The sequence below is a fragment of the Gobio gobio genome (assembly GCF_949357685.1).
Source record: "Gobio gobio genome assembly, chromosome: 11".
Classification (NCBI taxonomy): Eukaryota; Metazoa; Chordata; class Actinopteri; order Cypriniformes; family Gobionidae; genus Gobio; species Gobio gobio.
Window position 1 is genome coordinate 38,065,437 of NC_137104.1, and position 27,121 is coordinate 38,092,557.

A 27,121-nucleotide genomic window follows, 5' to 3' on the forward strand; every position below is an offset into this window, starting at 1 on the left:
TTTTTCAAGCAAACATTCATATTCTTATTTTGACTTTCTGTTTTCAGAACACATGGACATTCATCTTTTTAATTATTTTCAGACTTTCAAGCATTGCTATAATCCAGCCTCAGGAATCAGGATCGCAAACTAAGTGATAGTTGGCTATTTAACGTTATTCTACTTTGTTCTAAAGGCCACTGAACGACCTCTGTAACTGCAGGTTGATGCCACCAGATGGCGCCATTCGTCAACCACCAAAATAAACATCCTAAACTAAATCCATCGTATGTCCTATGGTCCTGTCCTCCCTATGCAACGTGGCACACCATACTATTTTTCGTTTTTAAGGCTCGTTGGTCTAGGGGTATGATTCTCGCTTAGGGTGCGAGAGGTCCCGGGTTCAAATCCCGGACGAGCCCAATTGTGCATAGGCTAGGCCTATATATATATTTTAAATTACATTTATTCATACTCAGTAAGATGGTATTGGAGTGTATATAGTGTTAATGTATAGGCCTGAAGGGTTTTCTTTTGTTACAGTTATAAAATAATCAGCAATAATATTCTGTTATGTATGTTCAAATTTTTAAACTAATGTTTCAATCTTTATAAACTACATATACAGTCAAACCAAAAAATATTCAGACACCAGATTTTTTACTAGCAGGACACTATAGTTAATTTATGTAAGTGAGGACAAAAATAAAGTAAACTGTGAGATTTTATACCAAAAAATTCTTCATACAGTGGACTACCAGTAAAATTGATTAAAATGTGGCCCAAAATTATTCAGACACTTTGACCTGACCATGTTTTGCTTAAAGGTGCAGTGTGTGAATTTAAGCGGGCATCTAGCGTTGAGGTTGTTAATTGTAATAACCTGCTCACCCCTCTCTTTCGAAGCACAGAGAAGCTATGGAGGACGACACAAGACAAAAATGTCATCGTTGGAGAGAGCAGAGAGTGACTAGCACTCTGTAGAGAAGTTTGTCCGTTTAGGGCTACTGTAGAAACATGATGGCGCAAAATGGCGATTTCACTGTAAGGGGACCCGTGGTCTATATCCGTAAGGTCTTTATACACAACAAACATAGTTAAGTATATTATATTGCATGTCTGTCAATAGATCCTCATAAATACTACTTTAAGTGTTTTTTTCTTTAATTGTGTAAGGTGGAAAATAATCAAAGATATTTGAAATATGACAAAATCATCTGCTTTGCTGTTAGCAGCCATCGTCGTGATCAGGATATTGAAATTGACTCAACCCCCTCCCCCTTAACGCCATCAGAGGGGCCAGTTGGGGTTTGAAGAACAAAAGGCCGGCTGGTCAAAAGGTTTTCGCACCTGTGATACAATGGGGGAAAGTTTTGTCTGATTGGTTACTTTCAAATGTCTCACGGTTTGGTCTGATTGGTCAGTTTTACAAGAGTCAGATTTGAATTTGGTGACTTCAGGGAAGAGGATAAAAGAGAATTTCATCTGTAGCTCGCGCTCTTTGGATTCTCTGGCTTTCTCTGGAGAGAGCTATTCTTTAGCTCTCTCTCTCTCTCTCTTTCTTTCTCTCTCTCTCTCTCTCTTCCTATCTATCTCTCTCACAGGTAACATTCTAGGCAGAGGCCTACAGAGCATAATTAAGGGTTTATGTTTTACATTTATTTGAAACCATTTTAAGTGTAACCATAACCAGTATTTGTGTTTCCTTTTAGAAGAGATTTATGTCTATGATGTAATTGACATTTTACATTTACTTGATTGTTAATAAATTGTTACATTTTGATCCTTTCTGAATTAATCTGTAATTATTAACTATCTCCAATGTGGAACGGTATAATTGCAACAAAGGGTTAAAACGGAACGATCAAATGTATGATTAACTACCAAATATAGATGACCAAACAACCGGTTGGGATTCTCTTCTAAATGCGACAACTATGATAAATGGAGTCAGATAAAGAATATTATAATCAAATCCATTCTTCCAGCTGAGACACTGAACGCGTAAGGCCTTCACCGCGGTTCGCTACCGATCCTTGGAGCGAATTCATGCGGTCTTACAATTGCTAATGCAACCTTTTTACACCACAGACTGAACAAAATGAAGCGTTGCTTGGTAATTGGTTGACCTAAATTGGTATTATCTAATTGTGTACTTAAATTTAACGTGATCCATTACATAGCCTACCTTTCTATCACAGTTATCTGACATTATCAAGATGAATTTGTTCTAACAAAGTTTAACTCTGCGTTCTTGTTATATTTTATTACCATTTTCTAAACTATAGTGAATAAACTGATAACGCGAGAAACTGTTGAAGGTGTCTGAATACATTGGTTTGGCTGTATATCATGTAGCCCGCATCAAATCGTTGAATGTAATCTTCAAGCTATTTGTATGTGTGTGTATGTGTTGTCTGGACAATTATCTAAAACATTCTCAATAGTGAAAAAAGACAACAGAAGACATCTTAATTTAATACTGTAATATATACTCTTTATAAAAAGACATTTGTGACATAAAAATGAAAACACGATACAAGCTAAAAATATTTCACACTGGTACATGTCGAGAGGGAATATGCATTATTTGCACTTTATGCACAACATCTTCATTCTGTTTTGGAGCGCACCACATTTATATAGTAATAGATGGTGTTTTAATACAGTGTTAGACCTACTCTCCTTAGGCTTCACATACTTAGAAGAGTGTGACTGCTGCATATGAGCCAAACACACAGGTGAAACAAACTCAAATCACCCGTGTTAAAAAATAAAACCCCAAATCAATACCACAATGGCATAATCAAGGTAGGGGAAGGTAATATTTCACATGCATGTTTGGCATTTCATAATTGTGAGCCACACAACAGCACAGGTCTGACGAAAATAAGCATCATCCAAACACTTTAAGCTCGATTTGGACAAAACGAATCAGCGTTCACACTTGCGTATTCCAGTTAGAATATACGTTTTCAGGCGCCCAGCTCGTGCAGGCTAGAATCGTGACTAAATTACTAAAATTTAAACAACGTGATGATAGCCAACCACAATCCCAGACACAGACACTTTCGAAACAATTTACAAATTCGGTTTACTTATGAAGCGGCAAGGAAGCGATAACGTAAAATAAGGCAGATCAGAGTCGTAGCTAACATCTGAGATGAAAAACGTCCTTAAAGCATGTCACACAAGTTAAACCGCGTGAATCGTATGCGAAAATGAAAAAAAAAAGGTGCTTGTGTGGTATCATAAAGTGTTTCACAATCGCAGTGTGCATCATATACACACTCTCGTCCTAGGCGCGTGTGGTTCTAGCTCAGCAGTATAACAGTCAGCTGTCAGAGTTAGCATATAAAAAAAAAACCATAGCTTAGTCTTGCTGGGCCAGTGTTGGAAGGGTAACAAGGCGGATGTCGGGGACAGGAGACTGCTGAAGTAGCGCCGCAGGTAACCGTACACCACCCTTTGCCGTTAACCTCCTTGTAGCAAAGCTGGCACGCGAGATAATCTCCTCAACGCATTATGTCACACAGCCCCGGAGGATTACACACACTGACGTGACTTCTCAAAGTCCGATCCCTGCAGGCGCTCAGTCCGGGCCTGGCCTGGCCTGTCACTTTTAGGGTTTTAACATGGCTCAAGAACAGCACAGTGATTTGAAAAGGCAGTTGTTAAGCTTCGAGCTATACTAACAGCTAGGTATGTACGCAAAGTAACACGACCTCGAGTCATTGTAGGAATTTAGGAAACGAATAATAATAATAACCCTCTTGAATTGTGCTCAGGGTGGGATATACGAGGCCTGGGTCAAGTTTTAGTGGCACTAGGCCCGAGTCAAGTTTTTGATGCCTCCAAATGTAAACTACGAACAATCGATATGGCATTTCAATGCCCGGGAGCGAAATCTGACAGAAAATAAAGCAAATCCGTAGGCCATTGTCTTCCTAAACAGATTAACATGATATGGATAATTCTCAAAAAATATTAATGAACACATCGTGTTGATTGTTAACCCTTGCGCCCTAAACACTATTGCTACGTTCTGAGTTAAATCAGTTCACTCAAAAACAAAAGTCTATGATTATCTTATCTTCACGTTGTTCCAATCTGTGAAACACAAAAGAAAATATTAGAATATTCAAATATGAATATAACTATATTAATACATGTATAATGTATAAATATATTATTATATATTGTGTTTTTTTTTAGGACTCTGACTTTTATTCTAAGGAAAAATCACATTTTTCAAAATATCTTCTTTTGTGTTCCACTGAAGAAAGACTGTCATACACATTTGGAACGACATGACAATTTTGAGATTACAATTTTCATTATTTGGGTGAACTGTCCCTTTAAGCTACGATGCACATCTGTGGCATAATGTCAATTATGACAAATACTTGTTTGACTGTTTGGAAACAAATTGAAAAACAAGTATGTTGATTGAAATCTACATACAAAGCAAGTCCATTGAGAAAAAGAGGGTTTGTTTGTTACCCCATAGAGTTGCATTATAAGCAGGTGACTGCTGACGCGCTTTTTTTTTTTTTTTTTTCAAAGTACATTTTCTGTTGTAATCTACAGCATGTGACGGATAGTGTCCATGTAGCTTAAGTTATATTTAACCCAGAACATTCCTTTAAGGCAAAGCTCGATTAGAACTCCAAACTTAACTAATTCGTATGCTGGTAAAGCATAGCAATCAAGTATAATTTAATGAAGTGCAAGTCTGCCACCCCTTGCGGCTAGTCCCTCCTTGCAGACATAAATGTATAAAAGTCCGGGTTACGTTATTTGGCTGTCACTGAGGATGTCGCACCTCAAATGGTCATTACTGTCATTGCCTTTGCACTAATCCCATCATTACACAGGGAATCCCCAGGAAGAGTTTAAGAAGAGGACAAACAACAGAAAGGGTGAACAGTAGGAGGAAGGCAAATGGGTAACAGTTGTTGCGGTAAGCTCAGGATGAAGTGGATCACCTGTTTTCAGCTTGAGAGTGCAAAATGTTCAGGTAGGAAATAACATAATACATATCAATTGTCATCAAGTAAGTCCCCACAGACACACCACGCGAAACGGCCGTCCCGGTTCAATCAGTTTATGGGGGGGGGAGGTGTGTCTACTGTCAAGTCCTGAATGATGAAAAAGTCTTGAATTCAGTGAAAGTTCACGAATATCACCACAGAGACTGTAAAAAACAAAACAAAACAAAAAAACATCAGGCACCCATGTCAAAACCAAAGGACAGGGTGTCTGGGAAGTTGATTTTGTCCCATAATTATTCCCAAACATTTTTATGCTAATCCCAGAGCAGTGATAAAAATGGAGATCATTTTCATGCCCATGGGTTGCGTCAGCTTATTTTGAAAATGACTGGAAATTAATGTTTAAAAAAAAATAAAAAAAAATCCAGTTTCTCGGTTACATTTGTGTGTTTGTTGTTTGTACGGAATAGGAGGGGGTCATAAGGCCACCATGGTGCAGGGGTGTTTGAGTTTGCAGGGCAGGACGCCCCTGTTGAGCTGGTAAAACTCTACCAGGTGGATCAGGTCTGTGAACTTGGTAGAGCCGTCATCAAGGCTAAAAAAGACCTGGCCATCCTCCTCAATCTGCCAGAGAGTGGAAAGAAACGGCAGGTTAAAAAAAAGAGCTGAAGAGTATATATATATATTTAAATCACTAAACTCTCCTGTCAAGATAACAAGAGCCTAAAAGAGCCAATCTCTCAATAAAAAAAAGAAGGAAATGCTATTGCTTATAGGAAAAATTTACCCATTACTAAATAATGATTTAAAAATATATAATATTACACTAAATTAAATTAAATAATTAGTTCACAATTTAAGTACAAATAATATAAACAATAATTAATATAAGCAATATTTGAAAAGTGAATAAAAGTTATATATTAAATAAATCATGGATTATTTTTAGGCCCCATTTACACTAGTGCATTTTCTCTTTAAAACGCATAACCTTTGCAGCGATTACACCTGTCGTCTACAACACTCTGGCGTTTTTGGCCATCGAAAACACTGCAGACCCCGTTTTAGTTTGAAAACTCCGGGGGTTGCGTTTCAGTGTGAACGGACCAAAATGGAGACTTTTGAAAACGATGGTGTGGCTGCCCACATTACGCTACCAGAACACGACAATAACACACCAGGGCTGCGTTTCCCTGCGTGTACGCCTAAGTTGATCTTAGAGACCGTTGGTCGCTATTATTACAATGCTTTTAGGAAACGCATCCCTGAATCGTCTCTGTAACAGACCAGCCTCGACGACCGTATAAACAATAACACTGAGACGGAAATGCATGCTTTGCTGACTTTGTGGTCCTTTTTAGCAGCCATTGTCACATTGTGCAGTGAAACGCTGTGTTTTATAATACTACAGCTGCCTACATGCGCAAGAGGCAGCTGTTTACAGTTGTACTCGCATGCCCAGTGTGCATGAACGGTCATGTGACATGCGTTTTCAATCATGTAGTGTGGATGGAGATCGTTTCTGAAATGCAGTGGAAACGCCATAATAAACGAGGATCGTTTTCATTTTAAAACATTTTAAAAAGAAAACGCAGAGTGTAAACAGGGCCTAAGCTACAAATATAATTCACTGACATGCAAAAAATATGTAAAATTAGACCTGGATATATTTTACATGTCATACACAACAAAACAACATAGTTTTAGCATTTTCTAATTTTCTCAAAACACTGACAGCTGTGAATTAGCACTTTTTTACTTTTTGTACTTGCACTTATGAATGTGAAAATCATTTAATATAACCTTAAAGCTATTTAAGTCTGGACAGTTTTGGACATTAATTCAGTAAATTCATTAACTTTTAAAATATTAAATATAAGATAAAGATTTAGCAATTTCCCCCGCTCTACCCAATTATACATAATATTAATACTTGCAAAAAGATATTTGTATTCAATGTTTATTAGGGACTCACAGGTAAAATCTGGAAGTGTTTAATCTTCTGATGATGGCACAACGTGAGAACGAATGCTTTTGGATTGCTCTGGCTGTCTCTCAATAGGAATAACCTGCAGGCAAAAGACAATGATTAATTTCACTGCCCTATCTTTTAAAACGGCAATTAATATTGCCTATCAATGTGGAAAATGTCATACCCATCAACTTGGCCCTGCTGCATAATCATCCTGTGGGATTCGTCTCTCATAATGCGGCCGTGGAACCATAACTGCGTCCTGTGAATCACTGGGGACAAGAACGCAAAGTTCACATTTACCAGCATGAAATATTGTATTTCTATTAAAGTGCGTAAAGGCCTGTACACACCGGGACGAATATCGCGCGCGCTTATCGCCAGCGTTTTTCGTGCCGTTTTTCGGCGCGTCTTGAGTGTTCACACCATAGACTGTAAAAAAATATGGACGACGCGACTCCATTGACTTCCGCTGACCAAAGTTGAAGCTTTCATAGGGCCGCTCACGGCGCTGACATCTTGGGACCGAGTCTGCGCAGTAGCGATCTCGGGACCGGAGTTGCGCAGTAGAGAACAGGAAGTAGAGGCGCGATTATCAAAAGCCCGCCCACACTCTCACAGATGCAGAATAATTAATTATGTTGGTGTGAAATAAACAGTTATGGAAGTGTAGAAATGAAAGCTAAAGCTCCAATCTCCTCACAAAAATCCAGAAAAAAGTCCGTTAGTGCCTCAGTGACAACTTCACTCAGAGAAGCCGTCAATCTCAGCTGTCAATCATGACGTCACACCCCCGTTTTTATAGCATCAAATAACTCACTAAAACTAAACTTATTTAAAAAACGAACACTTGAAATGAAATTATTGTAATAAAAACTGCCTAAAATGACAGAAACCATCTTTAGGAAACAATTATTTGAAGTGTAATTAAATAGTTTAGTGTGTCTCGCGCCCATTGAAATACATGGAGAGGCGGGGTTTAGGAGCTATACTGGGACCGGCCACCGGGGGGCGATCGAGGCGCGAAAGCTTCAATTTCTGACTGGAGCACTACAGGCTTGGTTCACACCCAAGCGATTTTCACTGGCGCTGCGCCGAGTGAACGTGCACATTCAGTAGATGCGCTCCCGGTACACAAGATGGTGCTGCGGCACTTTAAGCCTCTGACACTCGCTTGTCACACAGAAGGAGAAGAGAGACAGTATTTACATGCTTGCCAAAACCACAGATATATTATGTGTATGGACAAAACCATTCACACACTTTTTGCTAACTGGCAAGCAGCATTAGCAGTTTATCTTCTTCTTTGTCTACTTACTACTTCTTCGTCGTATCAATGTGTGCTCGGCAAGACTGTTTTGTGCTTGAGCGCCACCAAGTCGTCTTTTACTGTCACTTCAGCAGCTCCAGGCACGTGAACAAAAGCGCCGATCTCATTGGTCGGACAGTTTTTTACGCGCCGCGTCAAAATAAAAAAACGAACCCGAGGCGTTTTTTTAAAAATGACGCTTTTACGCCTGCCGTTTTGCGCGTCGGTGTGAACACTCACATTGGCGCCCATTGTTTAGTCCCGAGGCGTTAAACGTCGGCGATAAACGCGTGCGAAAATCGTCCCGGTGTGAACAGGCCTTAAGGTTGCTGTTTGAGCATGAAAAAGGTCTGCAAATGTATACAAATGCAAAAAGTCCACTCCAAAGGGAGTTATTCTCTATATCAGTAAGTTTCCGAATTCCCTAAAACGCCTAGATTGTCATTTCCTTTCGGGAATATAAATGTCACAATATTCCTCATTTAAATATTTCCTGCCCAAGGCATACACCAAAAAAATGGGGCAAGGCCTGGTCGAATTGCGTTAGTGTGTTGAAACGCGGTGTGGCATTTCTGAAATACACTCAGTCCAGCCGACCAATCAGAGCACATTGTGCTTTTTGGAAGGAGGGGCTTAATTGAGACAGGGGTGCGTTAATGGCAGCGCCACCCTCTGGTTACATAAATGCATCACCATCGCATCAACACTATTTTTTTGACAAATCGCACAACCTATTTGACATTCTATAATTAAATCAACATTGAATATTCGGAAATCGTGACTCATCCCTAGAAGAAAGGTGCTGCAACAATGTAAAAGATGAAAAATAATGCGTTTTTTGAACATTCACACTTGCAAAACTATAGGGAGTGCAGAATTATTAGGCACGTTGATTTTCTGATCATATTTTTTTTCCAGGCACATTTGACCAATTCCAAACCACAGTAATCCTAATAACTACTATTGATTTAGTATTTAATAATGTATAAGTGATATATAATTGTTCATGAAGGCTGGAAATGAAAATCACCTTATATTCAGGTGTGCAGAATTATTAGGCATGTTTTCTTTTACAGATAAATTGAGCCAAAAAAGAGATTTAACTCAGACTGAAAAGTCAAAAAGTATTAAATGCCCATGAGAAGGATGCAATACTAATGCAATACTAGACATTGCAGTTAAGGCGTGACCATTGGACAGTGAAATGCTCGTTGGGTCAGCAGGATCTGACAAAAACATGTGGCGGAGAAAAGACACCTGTTAACTGCAAAAGAATGAAGAATTAAGGTGAAGAATTAAGGGTGAAACCATCAGGAACCCTTTAGTCTCCAGCGCCACCATTTTCCAGAGCTGCAACCTACCTGGAGTCTCCAGAAGTGCAAGGTGTCAGGATCTCAGAGACTTCAGTTAGGTAAAGAATACTAAAAAATGACCCCCACTAGATAAGAATCACAAAGTGTTGTAAAATACATGAAGCCTGCTTTTTTATAGGTTTTATAGGTTGAGAATGACTCTTGAAGGACCAGCACCACATCCTCTAGTACCACTGTTTGAGGAATTCATCTTCCAGAATCTGGCAGTACGTTTTGGGAGTTCATTTTAGTCCATCCTGAAGTCCGTTTTGCAGAGATGGACTAAAAATGAACTCCCAAAACGTACTGCCAGATTCTGGAAGATGAATTCTTCAAACAGTGGTACTAGAGGATGTGGTGCTGGTCCTTCAAGAGTCACTCTCAACCTATCTGTCCATAAAGCCTATAAAAAAACCTTCTTAATGTATTTTACAACACTTCAGCTTGTGATTCTTATTTAGTGGGGGTCATTTTTTAGGATTCTTTACCTAACTGAAGTCTCTGAGATCCTGACACCTTGCACTTCTGGAGACTCCAGGTAGGTTGCAGCTCTGGAAAATGGTGGCGCTGGAGACTAAAGGGTTCCTGATGGTTTCACCCTTAATTCTTCACCTTAATTCTTAATTCTTTTGCAGTTAACAGGTGTCTTTACTTCACCACCTGTTTTTGTCAGATCCTGCTGACCCAACGAGCATTTCACTGTCCAATGGTCATGCCTTAACTGCAATGTCTAGTATTGCATTAGTATTGCATCCTTCTCATGGGCATTTAATACTTTTTGACTTTTCAGTCTGAGTTAAATCTCTTTTTTGGCTCAATTTATCTGTAAAAGAAAACATGCCTAATAATTCTGCACACCTGAATATAAGGTGATTTTCATTTCCAGCCTTCATGAACAATTATATATCATTTATACATTATTAAATACTAAATCAATAGTAGTTATTAGGATTACTGTGGTTTGGAATTTGTCAAATGTGCCTGGAAAAAAAATATGATCAGAAAATCAACGTGCCTAATAATTCTGCACTCCCTGTATTCTAGTAGACCCCAAAATCAAGACATTGTAGAAGGACATAATAGTAGGTCCTGTTTAAATCAACTGATATTGTAGTCACTAATCATAGGAATAAATACTGCAGCACTCACCTGAACTTAACGGTGAGGGATGTAGAGGACTGGGGCTTCCCAAAACATTCATTCTCTGACTTCGCTTCTGTACAGAGATTTAAAAAAAATATATATATTATAAATTAATTAAAGACCCTAATTCAGGAATGTCTAAACTCGGCCCTGGAGGGCTACTGTCCTGCAAAGATTAGCTCCAACTTGCCACAACACACCTATCAGGAAGTTTCTAGTATGCCTAGTACAGGGGTAGGGAACGTTGATCCTAGAGAGCCACTGCCCTGCAGAGTTCAGATCCAGCCATAATCAAACACACCTGAACAAGCTAATCAAGGTATTCAGGATTACTAAAGCTACAGACAGGAGAGTGTTTCTTTCTGGGTTGGAGCTAAACTCTGCAGGGCAGTGGCTCTCCAGGATCAACGTTCCCTACCCCTGGCCTAGTAAGACCTTGATTAGCTGGTTCAGGTGTGGTTTCATTGGGATTGGAGCTAAACTCTGCAGGACCGTGGCCCTCCAGGAGCAGGATTGGACAGCCCTGGCCAACTTGAGTATACTTGTATCTAGGGTTGGGTATCGTTTGGGTTTTTTCCGATACCGGTCCCAAACCGATACTTTTAAAACGGTACCGGTGCCTAAACGGTGCCTGAACCGATACTTTAAAAAAAGAGCCACAAAACGAGGTGGACGAGATTAAAGAATGGCTTTTTATTGATTTTTTTTTATTATTATTTAAATTGAACAATTTATTACAAGTTTAAAGTATACTTAAATATGTAAATATAAATAAATACAAAACACAATTTACATAACAAATTCACAGTAAAACTAAAGCCACCTAACCCAACTACAATAGGCCTAATTTAACTCTAAATACAGTAACAACAGCAGTAGTCTGTATTCTTGGTATGCTACAAACCAGCTTCAAGCTTTAGCTTTATTTTGCAGAAATATGACCATATTCTCTGGCTAAATATTTTAGAGCGCATCACCTTATTGTTTCCATGGAGACGCGTCATGCTTCTCACATGACACACAGCTGCTACAATAGCGCTGTATGACAGCTCACTCAGCTGTATCGGGTTTATTTCGCTTTTTCTTTTTTAATCAAAATATTCACAAACTTTCTAACTATGTCATGAACTATCTGATATTCTGATTTTCAAATATGTGTGTGAGTAAATGTGTGTTAGTTGATCTATACTGCGCGATGGGCGGCGCCACGTTAGTTTGCGCCTCAGAGAATCGGATCTGTCGGATTAACATCACATACATGTATCTTCATCTCACGAAATACATGAAAGTAAGTGACGTGCTGAACTGGGAGAAGAATAGAGTAAACTGTATAGTCACTATATAATGTGTATCTGATGTGAATAAAACACTTAAGTTATCTTAACTGTCTGAAAGGATTGTTTTTGCCACTTCCATAGACATCATTGTGTATTTTTTGCTAGTACTTATGAGCATTTAAATGTCTGAAACCTAAAATAAACATGATGTGGATGAAAACACTGAATAGTTGTGATATGTGATGAGCGCTGAGCGTCTCTGGCTCAGCGCCGGCCAAAGCGCGAAAGCACGTTTGATTTTAAGTGGCACCGAAATGAGGCACCGAAATCTGCGTTCTGATTCGGTCTGGTACATACCGGTCATATTGGCACCGGGTTTCGGTACCCAACCCTACTTGTATCTAACTACTCACTCTCCAAGTGTGTCCTTCTTCCATGGCAGCGCTTTGAGCCTCCACAGGGTTGTCAATCACACGGCCAGTCCTTCCTGAGAAATCCATGGCAACCAACGAATTCTCGGACACACTCCGCTATAGTAGAAACAAAGTTACACTTGATCAGTTGTATATCGCACAAGCTTTCATTTAAAAGAAATAACTGAAGGCATAACAGTTAAACAAAGTCTCTGTTCTCAAAAACAACCTTTTATGATCAGCAATATACCCCTCTGATTAAACCACTAAAGCCTTATTAAATACCTTCTAAATGAATCCTTACAGCATGCACCGTGTTCGTACATTTCCCCTGCATGAAAGTTCCCAATGCAAATCGGCGTAAAGGAATCTATAGCCGCATGCTTCATTAGCACGCTGTTCATACTGTTATGAGCAGATTAAACTCTCAGCAAGAGCGTTCCCTCATGAGTACACTGGGTGCATATAATACCAGGTGAAGTCACAGAAGCGTGAAAGCAGCACATTTAACCCATCAACTGCACTAGAGTCAGCTCAGCACTAAGTAACATATTAACATGTTTCTTACCACAGGTGTGGTGAAGTTTGATATGGCAGTCTTTCTCTGGTGTGGGGTCTTGTAGTTCTGATATAGCAGAATTCCAAACTGGAAAGAAAAGAGTGTGTTTGAATGAGTTAACAAGAGTGTAAAGGGGATATCGGAGTAAAAGCTTGTTCACACACCAAGTCTGATGAGACTAAACAATATGAACATTTTAAAATGTAAAATGTTCCCAAATAATTTCACATTACTGTTAATATTTAGCCTAGAAATCTAGACGCACTCTAGCGTCAGCAAATCTAATTTGCAGCCAGGGTCGTCTAGCAACTCTCCGTTGGCTTTCAAGCTGGAAAAAACTCTGGTCAGGCCAATCACATCGTGTATAGAGTCGGAGGGCGGGCTTAACATAACGACGGCAGAGTTGCGGCGGTTCCGCGTGCTACTTGTAAACAAAGAAGCTGGCAAACAGCGGTCTTTCGAATCAGCTTTGGTCGCAACTCTGGGAGACTTGGAGTTAAGCTTTTCTTTGAGAAAAGAACAAAGAACGGCACTGAAGTCATTCTTAAGAAAGGAAGATGTGTTCAGAGTTTTGCCGACCGAATACGGCAAAAGTTTAATCTATCAACTAGCTCCGCTTCACCTTCTTCGTTGCTCTGGTTGGTTGTAGCGCTACCCTATTGTGTGCAGAGGGAATTTGAAAGACAACCGTTTATCCCACCCCTCGGATTGAGCCCTGCCAATGGTGTGCTCCCAGACCCAACATCTTGATGTGGGTCTGGCTTGTCAGGGTAGTTAATATTATGATTATTATAAATTGTATTCATTTTTATAATAAGATTTTCCTTGCCTCTAAACACAAATCTTATGCATGTTAAAATAAGACAACAAATGGCTCACTGAAAGTTGTCTATTTATAATATTACTACTTTATTTTTAAAATGTGATTTTCTTAGCTTCTAAAAAAAATTAAATAAGCTTGTCAGAAAATTAGCCAACAAATAGCTCACTGCATGTATTTGTCTGATGTTTGTCTGATTGTTGGTCTGTTGTGTCTCTATTGTACATTTTAGCTTAGTACTTTTTCTAAATGTATTGTAATTGTTATATTATGTAAATATGTAATTTTACTCTCTTTTAGGGTGACTTTTTACCATCTGTCTAGGGACTGCAGGTGAAAAATAGCCTTCTGACTAACTCTGGCACATTAACAGAAATGTTTATTAATATGCAATGTCCCTGTAATAATAATAAAAAAAAAACTTATACAGTAGCTGTCTAGTAGACAGAAAAAAAAACTAAAGTAATAATTATTTTTCAGCCAGGACACATTAATGGTATCAAAAGTGACCATAAAGACATTTATCATGTAAAATGTAGAGATGCACCGATACTAAATCTCCCTGACAATTATTCAGAATGATATCGGCCGATGCTGATAGTTTGATATTTCTTAAGAAAAAAAAAAAAATCTCTCCCAAATAATGCTGCAAACTATACAGGGAACCCTCTCATTTGGTACACTATAATATTAGAGGTTAAAAATAACAACAGGGATATTAGATTCAACTGCTATGTATTTTCAGATACAATAATTACACTCAAATACAAACTGAAATATTTGACACTTCTTCATGGCAAATGTATTCAAACATGCATATATAATTAACAGTAAATAAGCTCTTCTCGAGTGTTTTTTACCGCTAACTATACGAACTGTGAACACTGGATAACTTTCCTGAGATAAATGCAACATTAAGTGATATTGTACACAAGCTGTTTTATTGACGTCTTTCCACGGATGAAACAGATTGGATGATTACATGAGTCATGATACATATTTTGATAAGTTGCAGTGTAAAAGTTGCAACATAGCCTATCTTCTTATATTCATGCATGTTTTTATAGATATATCTTATATTAAAGTGGAAGAGATGACTCGTGATCCGCACCACCGCAATCTGTCACGTCACATTTAGGAGCATCAAAAAGTCGTTTATTGTTTGAATTTTGTGATAAAATGGACAGAATTTGAAAGCTGAGACATTTGTTTCTTATTTGAAGTAACATAGTACAAGTACATTATTGGATGAGAGTCATGCAGCAAATAATTTTTGACATAGGGGAAAACCACAGATCTGGCAAACCTAGCTTAAACTACATGTGATTCATAGGGTCAAATAAAGCCTGCATTAACATAATTGATGGCCGATAGTGAAAATAATTTGTCTGGCTATCACCAGACCAAGCTCAATCTTTGAAGATTGAACATTAGTCTGGGGAGTCTGCTCTGTATTTTTCTACTGCACAAGAGGCGCGATCAACAGGCATAGTTCAAATGATTCTGTACGCAATTGGATAGTCCTTCAACCAATCAGACCAACGATCCGGGTGACGTCCAGCTGCAGGGCGAAATCGAATCGCCGGCAGATCAGGCTGGGTTTACCCTAGGGTGTGTCTCAATCAGCTCCCTAGTTCAATAGTCCGGGCACTGATTAGGGAATCAGCCCATTGACTTATGTCCTGATCAGTGCCCTGACTACGGAACTAGGGAGCTGATTGAGATGCACCCGCCAATAGCGCGCCAGGTGGATAAGCCAGTTTGTGATTGGACCCCGCAGATTTGTAACGGAAGCAGGATAGAAAAATGTACAGGTTTCCAGCCTGAGTTGCAGGGCGAAATCAAAATCGCCGGCAGATCAGGCTGGGTTTACCCAGTCTAGAAAATAATAGCTTTAATCGGCCGATACCAATTATTGGCTGATACATTGGTGCTTCTCTAGTAAAATGCTGTTCTTTTTACATTTCTATTCATCAGAGAATCCTAAAAAAGTATCATGATTTCCATGAAAATATTAAGCAGCACAACTTTTTTCAACATTGATAATAAATATTTCTTGAGCAGCAAATCAGCATATTAGAATGATTTGTGATCATGTGACACTGAAGAATGAAGTAACGGCTTCCTAAAATTCGGCTTTACCGTCACAAGAAAAAATTACAATTTAAAATGTATTAAATCAGAAAACAGTAAAATTATGAAATAATATTACAATTTAAAACAGTTTTTACTATAATTGATCAATAGCATAACAGACTTCATTCAAAAACATTAAAAATCAATTTATATTTATATTAAAATACACTAAAAGTTAGGGATGGGTAAGATTTGTATTGTTTTTAATTCGCTATTGACAGACATTACACACTTTTAAGAGTGTGTATAGAGTGTATACCTTGAGCAGTCTGAAAGCGGTCATCCAGCACGTTCGGCTCTGCTCGTCCTCGGCACACAGCATCTTCAACTCCTTCAGTTCAGTCCTGCCCTTACTGGGCTGTCAATCAAGCAAGATATCTACTGTCAAATCAAGGCACTCAAGTTAATAAGGACTAGCATGCACTGTACCAGGTGAGGCATGGGTAGTTATTTAAAGGGGGAAATTATTGATTCTGAAATCGTGCCAGCCATGCCTCCTCTATCCTCAATGTCACTGATTTCGTTCATTTTAGCCATGACAACACTGACCGTCATCCTGCTTACCTTAATGCAGAATTGGTAGTCTGTGGGCGCATTGTGCATTTTTCTGCCCGTCGTCACAGTGAAAATATTGCTCTCCTCCAAATCTGAGAGTAATTGCAGGTGCCTTGGCTCCTAAACAACCCAGTTAAAACTTCATCATATTACAACTCCCAAAGACAGTCCTTCATAGTGGTATGCACAGTGAAAGAGTTATCCTGAAATTGTTCATTAAAATAAAATACATTATGGTCTAAAAATCTGTGATGTCTAGTAGCATTTCAACTCTAGTAAATTCTACTATTCTATTAGGATTATTCTAAACTACTTTGATGCATTTTGTATCAACAACACACATAAAAAAACTTTGAATCATCTCATGAATAAATAGAACAGTCCGAATAAAACAGTTGATATTAATTTGCTATGTTCATTTTATATTTCCAATTAATTTTAAAAGTTAAAACTTTAACATTAAACTTTCTTTGCTTTCTTAAAATCATAAAACTTTATTTACAGGTGTAAGTCAGATTATGAATCCCAGACTTTCAATGTGGACTTTTGTAGCTCACTGTATTTATTTTCAGATTTTTTTTTTTGAATAATAGATGTATAACAGATGTCAAAAGTTATTGATTAGAGACTTGAATTCATTTTACAATTAGGGCTGTTGATTTAAGGTGTTAACTTGATTAATTAGTTATGGGGAAAAATAACACATTCAAATTATTAATCCATTTACCGTAGATTTAATGCACCCGCCCTGCCCTAGATCTAGTTCATCTTGTATTTCATACAGTTGACTGGTGACGAACATGAAGCAGGGCAACAATTCACTGCATGATGTAGCCTATAGAATGCGGTTAAAATGACCCTAACATTCAAGATATCAGGGCAAAAATGCCCCTGTATGAGTTCTTGTCTCAGATTTATATCATATGATATAGGTAAGCAATACCACACAAGTAACAAGTGCAAAATCACGAGTGCTGTTTTTGTCCCGAATAGCACAAGTGCAAATGTGATATTGATTTAATACAAAAATTATATATATAAGAAGTTAATATTCTGTTATATTTTAGATATTTAGATATTAGATATCTGTTATATTGTCAAATTTTGTTACCTATAAAGCCATAGCAGAATGACTGTGCTTCTCCGAGCAACACAGCTATGTTTCTGAATGAATTCGCATTTTAAATGAATCGGGGGAACCAATGATTCAATGGCTCATTCATGAAGAATCCTTACATTTACTTAATTCCTGAATGAATCAGCCATTTGAACAAATCTAATGAGTGAATCAATGACTTACTCAAGACATTTACTGTCACCTACTGGCAGTTTTAGTTTGTTATTTAGAGAATAATTTGCTAAAAAAAAAAAAAAATCCATATAAATAAAAAAACCTATTAAAAGGTATAATTCACCCATAATTTCAGCCATCATTTCCTTACCCTCATGACCGATGAAGCCTAAAAGTTTGTGTAATAAGTTCTTTGTTGAATCAAATAAAAAACATTCTGAAACTACTTTTTGTACATTTCTATTTGATGCTTTTCTAATTTAACACAGTAATGACTTTAAATTATATATTGGGGGTACAATTTTATGTCCATTTAATTTGATTAATTAATTGCCACATTGTGTAATTAATTAGATTTAAAAATTTGGTTACACTTTATTTTAAGGTGTCATTGTTACACTGTAATTATCTATTTAAGTACTGAGCAATATTAATTAACTACATGTACTTACTATAGGGTTAGGGTTAGTTGCATGTAATTATGCATAATTTACTGTTATTACTATGAGAAGTACATTTAACATATGTAACAAGGACACTGTCAAATAAAGTGTTACCAAACATTTTAATCGCTTGACAGCCCCAATCATAATATTTAAAACGTTTAAAAAGAAAATTGCTTGCCTTAGACATTCCTTTAGTAGAGCAGTACAGCCCAGAACGGCGCAAGAACATGTAGAGCTTTTTCCAGGACTTTCGGCCCGTCTCTTTCAAATAAAGGAAGCCCTGGATCTCTGGACAGCTGCTGGAATTCAAGAAATTCTGTGCAGGAGGGGAAAAAAAGCAGAGGACCATCTGGAAAATGAGTTCTTCAAACCTGGATGCCTTCCATGCTTCAATAACGCGGCCTCTCTGCTATCACAAGACATGAATATGCAGTTCAAAAGCTGTCTGAATCCACCAAAATGCTCATTCGGCTGCACTGGCAATCACACAGTCATGCAAGTGTGACGCACATGTTCATAATGTAGGCTAATCCAGAGTGTGCTGTGTCACAGATCCATTTGCGTGTCTTCCTCACCTGTAAGAGCTGGGACTGTGGGATAGAGCCGTTAGATTCCTGACACCACGCCACCATCTGCTCCGGAAAGAAGTTCTATGAGAGGAAGATAAAGAAAGTGAGGTGAGAAAAGACCGTCTGCACTGAACATATGCCAGCAGCTCAGATGAAACATAATGGAACAACCAATTCTATTAGTGTCTGACTGAAATAAGGATGAGTAAAAGGTATTTTTAGGAAGACCTTTTAGTTTGAAATGATTAGTAATTGGAAGCCATATATTGTTTTAGGTTCACCTGACCCAGATCAGATGCCTTTCTTAGTGGGCAATTACATAAGATGATGATTCTTGCTAGACTGAGTGCAAAAGAAGAGAGAGAGAGATGTCTACATACATCAAAGTTCTTGACATTTTGAGAGTAATAAATGTAGATGAGCTGATCACACAAAATCAACAACTCAGTTTTTGAATACCCAGTAAATCAAGGTGTGACCTTTATCAGATACAGGAACACGGTAAGAAGCATGCACAAATTCACAAATGCACGAGCTGAAACTCATCTAAAAGCGAATTTGGGTGAGTTGCACTAAGCATTTGCCAAAGCCAGGGATTACCAAGAGCAGGTTAAGTGCTCTGTCAAATAGACTCGGACTAACCGGCCTAAAGATGCCTCAAGCACTGACACACACTGTACATACCGTACTAAAGCACAGGCTCAAATAAGATTAAGCTTTTGCGTGAACATTTTTTTCCAAGTCCATGGCTTATAAAGAAGAAATTGTTCACAGCGTTCACATCGCTAATACAACACAGGCTCATATGTGCTCAAATGTACTCAAATGTCAAAATGCCATCAGTTAAAAGGTGTTGAGGAGTGGCTTAATAAAAAAAAAGCAAGTTACTTGCTTAGTGAGCTGGAACATGTACAAGCTCTACTTGAATGGCTGGAAATGGATTAACAAGGTTTTTCTCGCATGTGGAAAACAGGAATGTGGGAACTTGTTGGTTTGTTTGACATATTTACATATTTAAGGGATTTATAGCTTGCAGGTCATGTATCAAGTGTTCTTAGCGAGATTTTCGAGGATAATCGGACTTTAATTTCAAGGGATTTAGGCTTGAAGTGGTGGTCTTGAGAGGTAAGGAAACGCATGGGTGGGCTGAATGGGAGCGGTTGTTTTCGGCGGCAACTCACCAGTGGGTTTCTGAAGAACTCGTACTTGGCGTAGTTCTTCCTGAAGAGAAACTTGCTCTCTGGAGACATGCAGGCCTGCACTGGAACCACCAGTTCATGATCTTCCAGGCACCTGTCTGTATTCAAACAAACACAGATGACATCAAAACAATGTTAGCTACTGGAATGGTGGCCGTTAATTCTGTGATGGATTTTTGCATGATCACTTTAAAATCGCTAAACACTTTGTATCAGAGCATATGGGATGAGTTGGGACCTCTGAAGCTTGGGAATATTAAAATGTCTGTCATGGGGAAGGTTTATTTTATTTTTTATTTTTTTAGCTAACCAGTAAGCCACGGTTTCAAGATGTATATAAATAAAATATATAATATATATAATAAAAATATATATAATAAAATATATTATATATAATAAAAATATATATAAAAATAAACATTAAAGTGTGAATCATTCATGTTCTAATACTCCTTTTAATATTTTATTTTACTTAAATATACGTTTTAAATATTTTTTTATATATAAATATAAAAAAAATACATAAATTATTCAAATGCATATAAAAATCTAATATAAGATTTATATTCATGCTCTTAATACTTGTATTTAATAATCCACATATTTTAGAAATATGCAGTAATCTCCTGTTAAACATTTAATCGTTACATTTAAATTCATGCATTTGCAGAAGCTTTTATTATAATTATTAAGTGCCTTATAGTGAATTCAAGCTATATTTTCTTTTACCTGGGAATCAAACCTATGACCTTGGCATTGCAAGTGGCATGCTCTACCAGTTAAACAACAAAAACAAACAAAACGTTCATTTTTAAATTTTATTTATTAGATTTATTTGACATGGACATCACAATTACATTGGACGAACATGCTAATTTTCAACACCTGGCTGAAACTATCCAATTTCACTGTATATTGTAATGTCTATGCTTTTTAAGTATAGCATTACTCCTATGCCAAAGACAATAAAGCATTGGCTCAAACCCCATCTAATGTATCTGGTTGTGTATCTGATCCCTCATCCGCTAATTCACTCCTCCGAGAAGAGCACAAGAGAAGGAGAGAGAGCATGACTGTATGAAAGAGAAAGCGAGGGAAAGCGAGAGGCATTGCAGAGGGATGAGGTCATGTATTTAGCTTGATTGCACTGAGGGTTGATGGCAGCAAAGTCAGCAGAGTCTCTCTGCTAATGGCTTACGTAAGAGCAACGTTTCTAGAAGGTTTTCGTAACGTTGGCACGCTGACGTCTCCAAAAGTGATGAGGGAAACGCATCAAACTACACCACATAGAGATGTGCGCTGACCTAAACAGACCACACCCTGTCACATTATGACATCATACCATGTGACCTGCAGCGCCTACGCATAAGTAACAACTTCCCTTGATGGCTTTAAAGTGGATGTATTCCAATAAAAGAGCTGATCGTGTCAGTCCGAATTATTTCAGAAGCTCAATACAGGGATTTTCAACACCCTACAAGAGCAATGACTGCATTGCTAAAGGTCAGGCAGAGTTAAATCTGTTTAGTATGATTTGGGCAAGGGTTAATCTGTAATCTGCCTGAGAAAAAGACAGCCACACGTGTCCTCATTGTTTGCTGGAGATTAAGCACTAGTTCTTTAGCCGGGATGCCAGCTGAATTTAGCCCCGCCCACAACATTTGAGGTCGGGAAGTTTGGTCTGGACTTGATCCGTTGTGGGGCAACTAAGCTCGAACCAGAGCTGTTCGGGCGGGCTTTATATGATGATGGACAGGTGATCAACAGTAACGTAATCATGCACATCACCAAAGAGTGCTTGGGTTGAATTCGTTCTAATCCTAAACTGAGAACTTGTTTGTAAATGCATTCACCTTTACTATTTCTCTCAAAAATTATGATTGTGTTGGTAAATACTCAGTGTATCCGTAAATAATTTTTTACAACACCGGCAAAGAACGTTTACACTCATCTTCTTCTGCTTTTTCCAGCGTGCGTGCAGTTGAGTTCTGTTGACAACTATGCGTTGCTCAACATACGTCACTTACTCCGTTGCTCTGATTGGTTGTAGGTCTATCCAATTGAGTGCAGAGGCATTTTCTTTCCTGATTCGGTTGAAAAACACCCCATAACCACAGCCCAATGGAGCAGTATCAGACTCAGATTCTGACAAGAATCTGAGTATGACGATGTCAGGCTACTAGTTCTTCATAACCTTGCCTTCTCTACGCTCATTTTCTCAAAAGCATCTGCATTGCAAACACTTTTCCTTTCCTTCAGGTTAGACCCTTTATGAGCTGTTGCGCGTGCAAAATGTACAGCCGTGCATGATGTATAATGTCGTATTTGAGAGCTTAAGTGTTAATAGGAGAACAAGTATGTGTGTATATAAGACTCAGAGTCTGGGCTTGCTGAAAGGTGATTTCCTGTTACACAAAGTGCAGCGCACTGGGAACCCAGTGTCCCTGGACATCATGTCCTCCTAGACTGGGTGTGTGCCGCACGCACAAATCATACAGATGCAGAAAATACACATCTGATGGCTTGGCTTACCCAGACCAAGCAGGGAATGATGCTCCACTAGCGACCAGCAGTTGTCATCCAGGCAGTGGGTCTTGTAGACCAGGAACTGACACACATCTCTGGCTGTCATGTCGGCAGGAACCTCCACAACTTTTCCCACACCATCCTCGCTGAAAACTTTGATGATCTGTTTAACACACATACACAGAATGTCAATTACAGATGCGTACAATATCACGTCAAGGTGATGTTCTTATTGGGTCTAATTTGTCGAACAATTACAGACACACTTTTGCGCAATGATCCAGACGGGATAATTAAATAGATTGTGTATGAACTGTCCAAAGTAAACCTATGTGCATAAGTATGTGCTTCAATACACATTTTTTTCAGCTACTCAAGAGTGAAAATGATGCTTGATGGAGGAAAAAAAAGTTTATTTATTCTTGTTTGTTTTTGTTCTTGCAAACCATGCATATCTCCATGTTTATGTGGCCCAATCTACATGGACTCTTAGTATTAGAGCCTGGCTCTCATTGAACACGCACGCACAAGAGGATATACTCCATTAAGAGGCTGAATTCACGTGAATGCCAAAGCCAACGGCCCAGATAAAGAAAAAAGAAAGAGGAATGCTTTCAGTTCTTCCAATGACGTGCACACAACGCAGAAATGACTTGTAACTTAAATGCACAGCACAACTAGACATACACATGCATCCACAAAAGCAAACATTTGCAAACACTTTTTTTTTTAAACAATCTAAAAACATCACGGAAGAAGCGCACAGAGTAGCGTGCAATTTATGCACAAACATGATCTGCATGTTTAAATTTGACATTTTTGTAGACTGGCATCTGCAGGATGGTTTTCCTCTGAAAAAGTAGTTACTGTGAGTCTTACCTCTACAGCCTGATACAAGCAACAGTCCGGCGAACACGATGGCATTTTCACTCTGAGACAACCTCTTCTCACTCACACGGCGAGAGAGAGAGTGCGTGAGTGAGAGAAAAAGAAAGAGGGAGGGCAAGGGAGGAGGGGAGGGAAGGGGAGGAGGGAAGGAAAGTGAGAGGAGTTGAGAATGGGCAGAGGTTTGAGATGAGACTAAGAGAGTTGCTGAAACAAGAGCGGGAGAGAGAAAAAGAAGGGAGAGACAGACTCAGCTGACAAGCAGCTTGTGTCTTACAATACTCTGGTGGATTATGCTGCGAGAAAGAAACTCTAGGTGAGAGAGAGAGACGGGGAGAGATGACTGGTGCTTCCATTTGGTAATAAAACGCATATATATATTAAATGGATAGTTCACCCAATAATGAAAATTGTATCATCACTTGCATTATTCAGTCTTTCCAAACGTGTATAACTTTAATTCTTCTATATGGAACAAAAATAGATTATATGGGAATATTTTAAAAGTACAAGAAAGTAAAATTGTAGAGTAAAATAAAGAGTGAATATTTTTTTCATTTCATAACATTTGTGCACATATGTAATTATGAAGCATCAGGCGTTGGGAAATTCACATTAGCCAACCTTTAATAACAACAATTCTTTCTCCCCTTCCATCTCTGTCTTTGTCTTCCCTTAACTTCCATCATCCATTCCTTTGTCCCTCAACCTAACTCTCTTTCTCCCCCACATCAAACTTTGCCTTGGCTTCTGTCAAAGTTTCAAATTCTCAGAAAGCCTTGAGACAGAGCCCCACATCCAGCTCTCACGACACACACACAGAGTGAGATTTTGTTCTCATTCTTTTTTTTCACTCCCATTTCCCCCCTGAAGTTTGGCTTTGAACTCCACAGCCAAAGAAAACCTTTCCCTCTCTTTTTCTCAAAACTCAGCATATCACAACTGGAGAGTGTTTCTTAAACACACACAACAGAGGCCAAATCCCAGCAAAATCCCTCCTCCCACAACACTTCACTAAAATGAGTGATTTTCTTTCTCATACTCAACACACTCAATACTTTACAATTTCCCTCTGCTTGAAATACGTACATGTTCATTTTAAGTGTGTTAAAGAATAAAAACAAATTCTAAAACACACCATTCTGCCGTCTCAGACAGAAGACAACTGTATCATGTAATCTGACTCGACACCATGAAGAAAAGGATGTTGGGGGTTGAGTTATTGGCAAGACCATTATAGCAGTGGAAACTGTTTGCAGAGCATTGTTTCATTGCTGAGTTATACATGTACCATTCTCCTGCCGCAAAAGCTATTTTCTACAAGCTTTACGATTTAAGAGCGTTTACCCAATGTTGTTTAAACGTATCCTTATAGTCATGTGGCTAAGAGCAAACGTTTGCTCTGCACTGCTCTGTCCTGCATCTGCCGGTCACATGGGCGGATCTTTAAATGTTAAATAAAGGTTTTGCAAACATTCTGAGGGTCACATGGCAACAAAGTGTTTGTCGGGAGTTAATAGAGGGTTGTTCAAGCATTGTTCGCAGTTTGTATAAAGGGGGAAGAGGTAATCCAAGAATAGAAAGGAGGTCACAGTATATGGCCAATTCTTATATATTAGGTTCAGACGGACAGACAGACAGACAGGTATACAGTAAGATATTTAGTTAGACAGATAGATAGTAAAGCTGGGCTCTGGGTTTGGAAATCTTAACCGATTATGAAATCTGGTAGCATCATGCACATATGGAGAATCTTCACAGATTTTCTTCTTTGAAATCTCAAACCTGCACACTACATGATTTGAAATCTGTGGCACATCACACACTACAAGGTATTCTTAAGATTATCAAGCAACTTGCTGTAGTATCAATACTTCTTTGTAGCGAGAAAAAACAAAAGAAGATTAGAAGAACATTATAAAAGGCAGTCGTGTTGTTGCCACATTTCGACCAGCCATTCCCTTCACCTCAGTTGTCCACCGGTCCCGTACAATAGCTTGCTTCACAGTCACCATTTCAAAAGTTCCGTCATTTTGTAGACTTGCCTCTCATTGGCTATTGTGGAATTACTGGCGAAATCATTCCGATTTGGGGACAGATTTACTTAGCATGAGCACGCAATTCCAAAAAAACGCAGATGGGAGAGAAACGTTTTTTGTGTGATCTACTGATGACACTTCTACTAAAGAACACAGAGGCAGGATAATTTCCATAATGACCAGTGCAATCTACCTGTTAGCATCTGGTTTAAGGCATGTTTTTTTGGGGGTGTTAAATAATGGTGCAAACACCTGTAATTTGCCGAGCACAAAACTTAGTAAATCACCTTGCATGAATCATTTAAATACTCTCCTCCCATAAATTTTGCATCTGAAAGGGAAACTCCTACAAATGCATATGCAATAAGGTCAGCCACAAAAATAACTCTTTCCAAGCCTTTTCAGCGCAAATTTTTCACTGCGTGTCTTTAGTAAATCCTGACAGTAGTTTTATTAACGCCAAAAGAGGGTTTGCACTGACGCAAGCTGTTTGTAAATCTGGCCCTTAAGACCCTAAATATCAAACATGTTTAAAATTGTCGGGTCGGCCCCGATGTGTCCACGAGCAGATCGGGAGGTTTAAGATTTAACCTGTAAATTCTATCACTTTACCAGATAATCTGGACCGAACATCAGAATCGGGCATAAAACTGCCTGAAACTCCTGTAGTTTGAGACCGGCTTAAATTAGACAGACAACCAGTGATGCAAAAATCGATCGTTTTTTTATCTTGTATAGTGTGTTATAGCTGACGACAACCATCTGCAATGCTTCATGACGTCACGACAGAAAGACTAGCATGTTTAATTTTTTTCCGGTCTTCCACAATGTTCAATGTTTAATCTAAACCCAGGCCCGGTTCTACGAGCACAGCAGAAATATTTTTTACTTTATATAAAATATATATTTTACAAAAATGTTTTAATCTAAAATTACTATAAAATCAAATGTAAATGTCTATCCAAGTTGTGTTCCAAATTTGAAGTTATCACAAAAATTGAAGTTCCCATGAGATTTTGTTTAGGCGCTATACCAAAAATAGCCACCGGGTGTCATTGAAATTCCATAGATTGTTTTTTTGATGCATTTTTCCTGTAAATTTCTGTCCAAATGTCACTTCCATCACAAAACAGTCACCAAATATGGAACCTTGAGACTCAGACCTTTCCGACGATATGTGCTTTGTCAAAATTAGAAAAGATTTTGATTATAAAGTAGTTCAAATAAACGTTGTAATGTGAAACATGACACCGCCCACTAGGGGGAGGAGCCCGCTAGAAGAATTTAAAGTACCATTTCCATGGTAAGGCAACGTCCAATTTCAAAACGGTTTACACAGGATGAATTTTGAGTTCGTAAGCTTTCGAATGATACCTAATTTATGATAATTACTACAATATATAATACGAAAAAAGGCGATCAAAAAAAGAGTGCCAGGTGTCCGGCCATCGGGACGGTGACAGTTAAGAGGTTAAGTTAGTCAGAATCTCACCGCTCAAAACGGCAGAGTTTTTATTCAGTGCTGAATTAATGCCGGCTCGTGAAACCTCTCATTAAAAGACAAAGTCAAGACACGATGCAAGTAAGAGATTTATTTATTGTTGACATTTTTATAACGGAACTTTGTGAAATCGCGATGAATTGACAAAGCAACAGC

General features: G+C 38.4%; 1 protein-coding gene across 3 annotated transcripts in view; it reads right to left on the minus strand.

The window, feature by feature from the left end:
• Positions 1–4,247: 4,247 nt before the first annotated feature.
• The window catches only part of grb10a (growth factor receptor-bound protein 10a), a 72,237-nt gene continuing 49,363 nt past the window's right edge, over positions 4,248–27,121 (minus strand). For 2 of the 3 annotated variants that reach the window (XM_079828704.1, XM_079828706.1), the window contains 12 exons: positions 22,547–22,703; positions 19,997–20,112; positions 18,822–18,896; positions 18,425–18,562; positions 16,519–16,629; positions 16,214–16,312; positions 13,008–13,085; positions 12,440–12,556; positions 10,756–10,822; positions 7,130–7,217; positions 6,949–7,042; positions 4,248–5,597 (listed from right to left, as the gene is read on the minus strand). In XM_079828704.1, coding sequence (XP_079684830.1) covers positions 5,451–5,597; positions 6,949–7,042; positions 7,130–7,217; positions 10,756–10,822; positions 12,440–12,556; positions 13,008–13,085; positions 16,214–16,312; positions 16,519–16,629; positions 18,425–18,562; positions 18,822–18,896; positions 19,997–20,112; positions 22,547–22,703 — 1,287 coding nt within the window. In that variant the 3' untranslated portion in view covers positions 4,248–5,450. The remainder of the gene's footprint in view (positions 5,598–6,948; positions 7,043–7,129; positions 7,218–10,755; positions 10,823–12,439; positions 12,557–13,007; positions 13,086–16,213; positions 16,313–16,518; positions 16,630–18,424; positions 18,563–18,821; positions 18,897–19,996; positions 20,113–22,546; positions 22,704–27,121) is intronic. The other variant, XM_079828705.1, reaches the window with a different exon arrangement.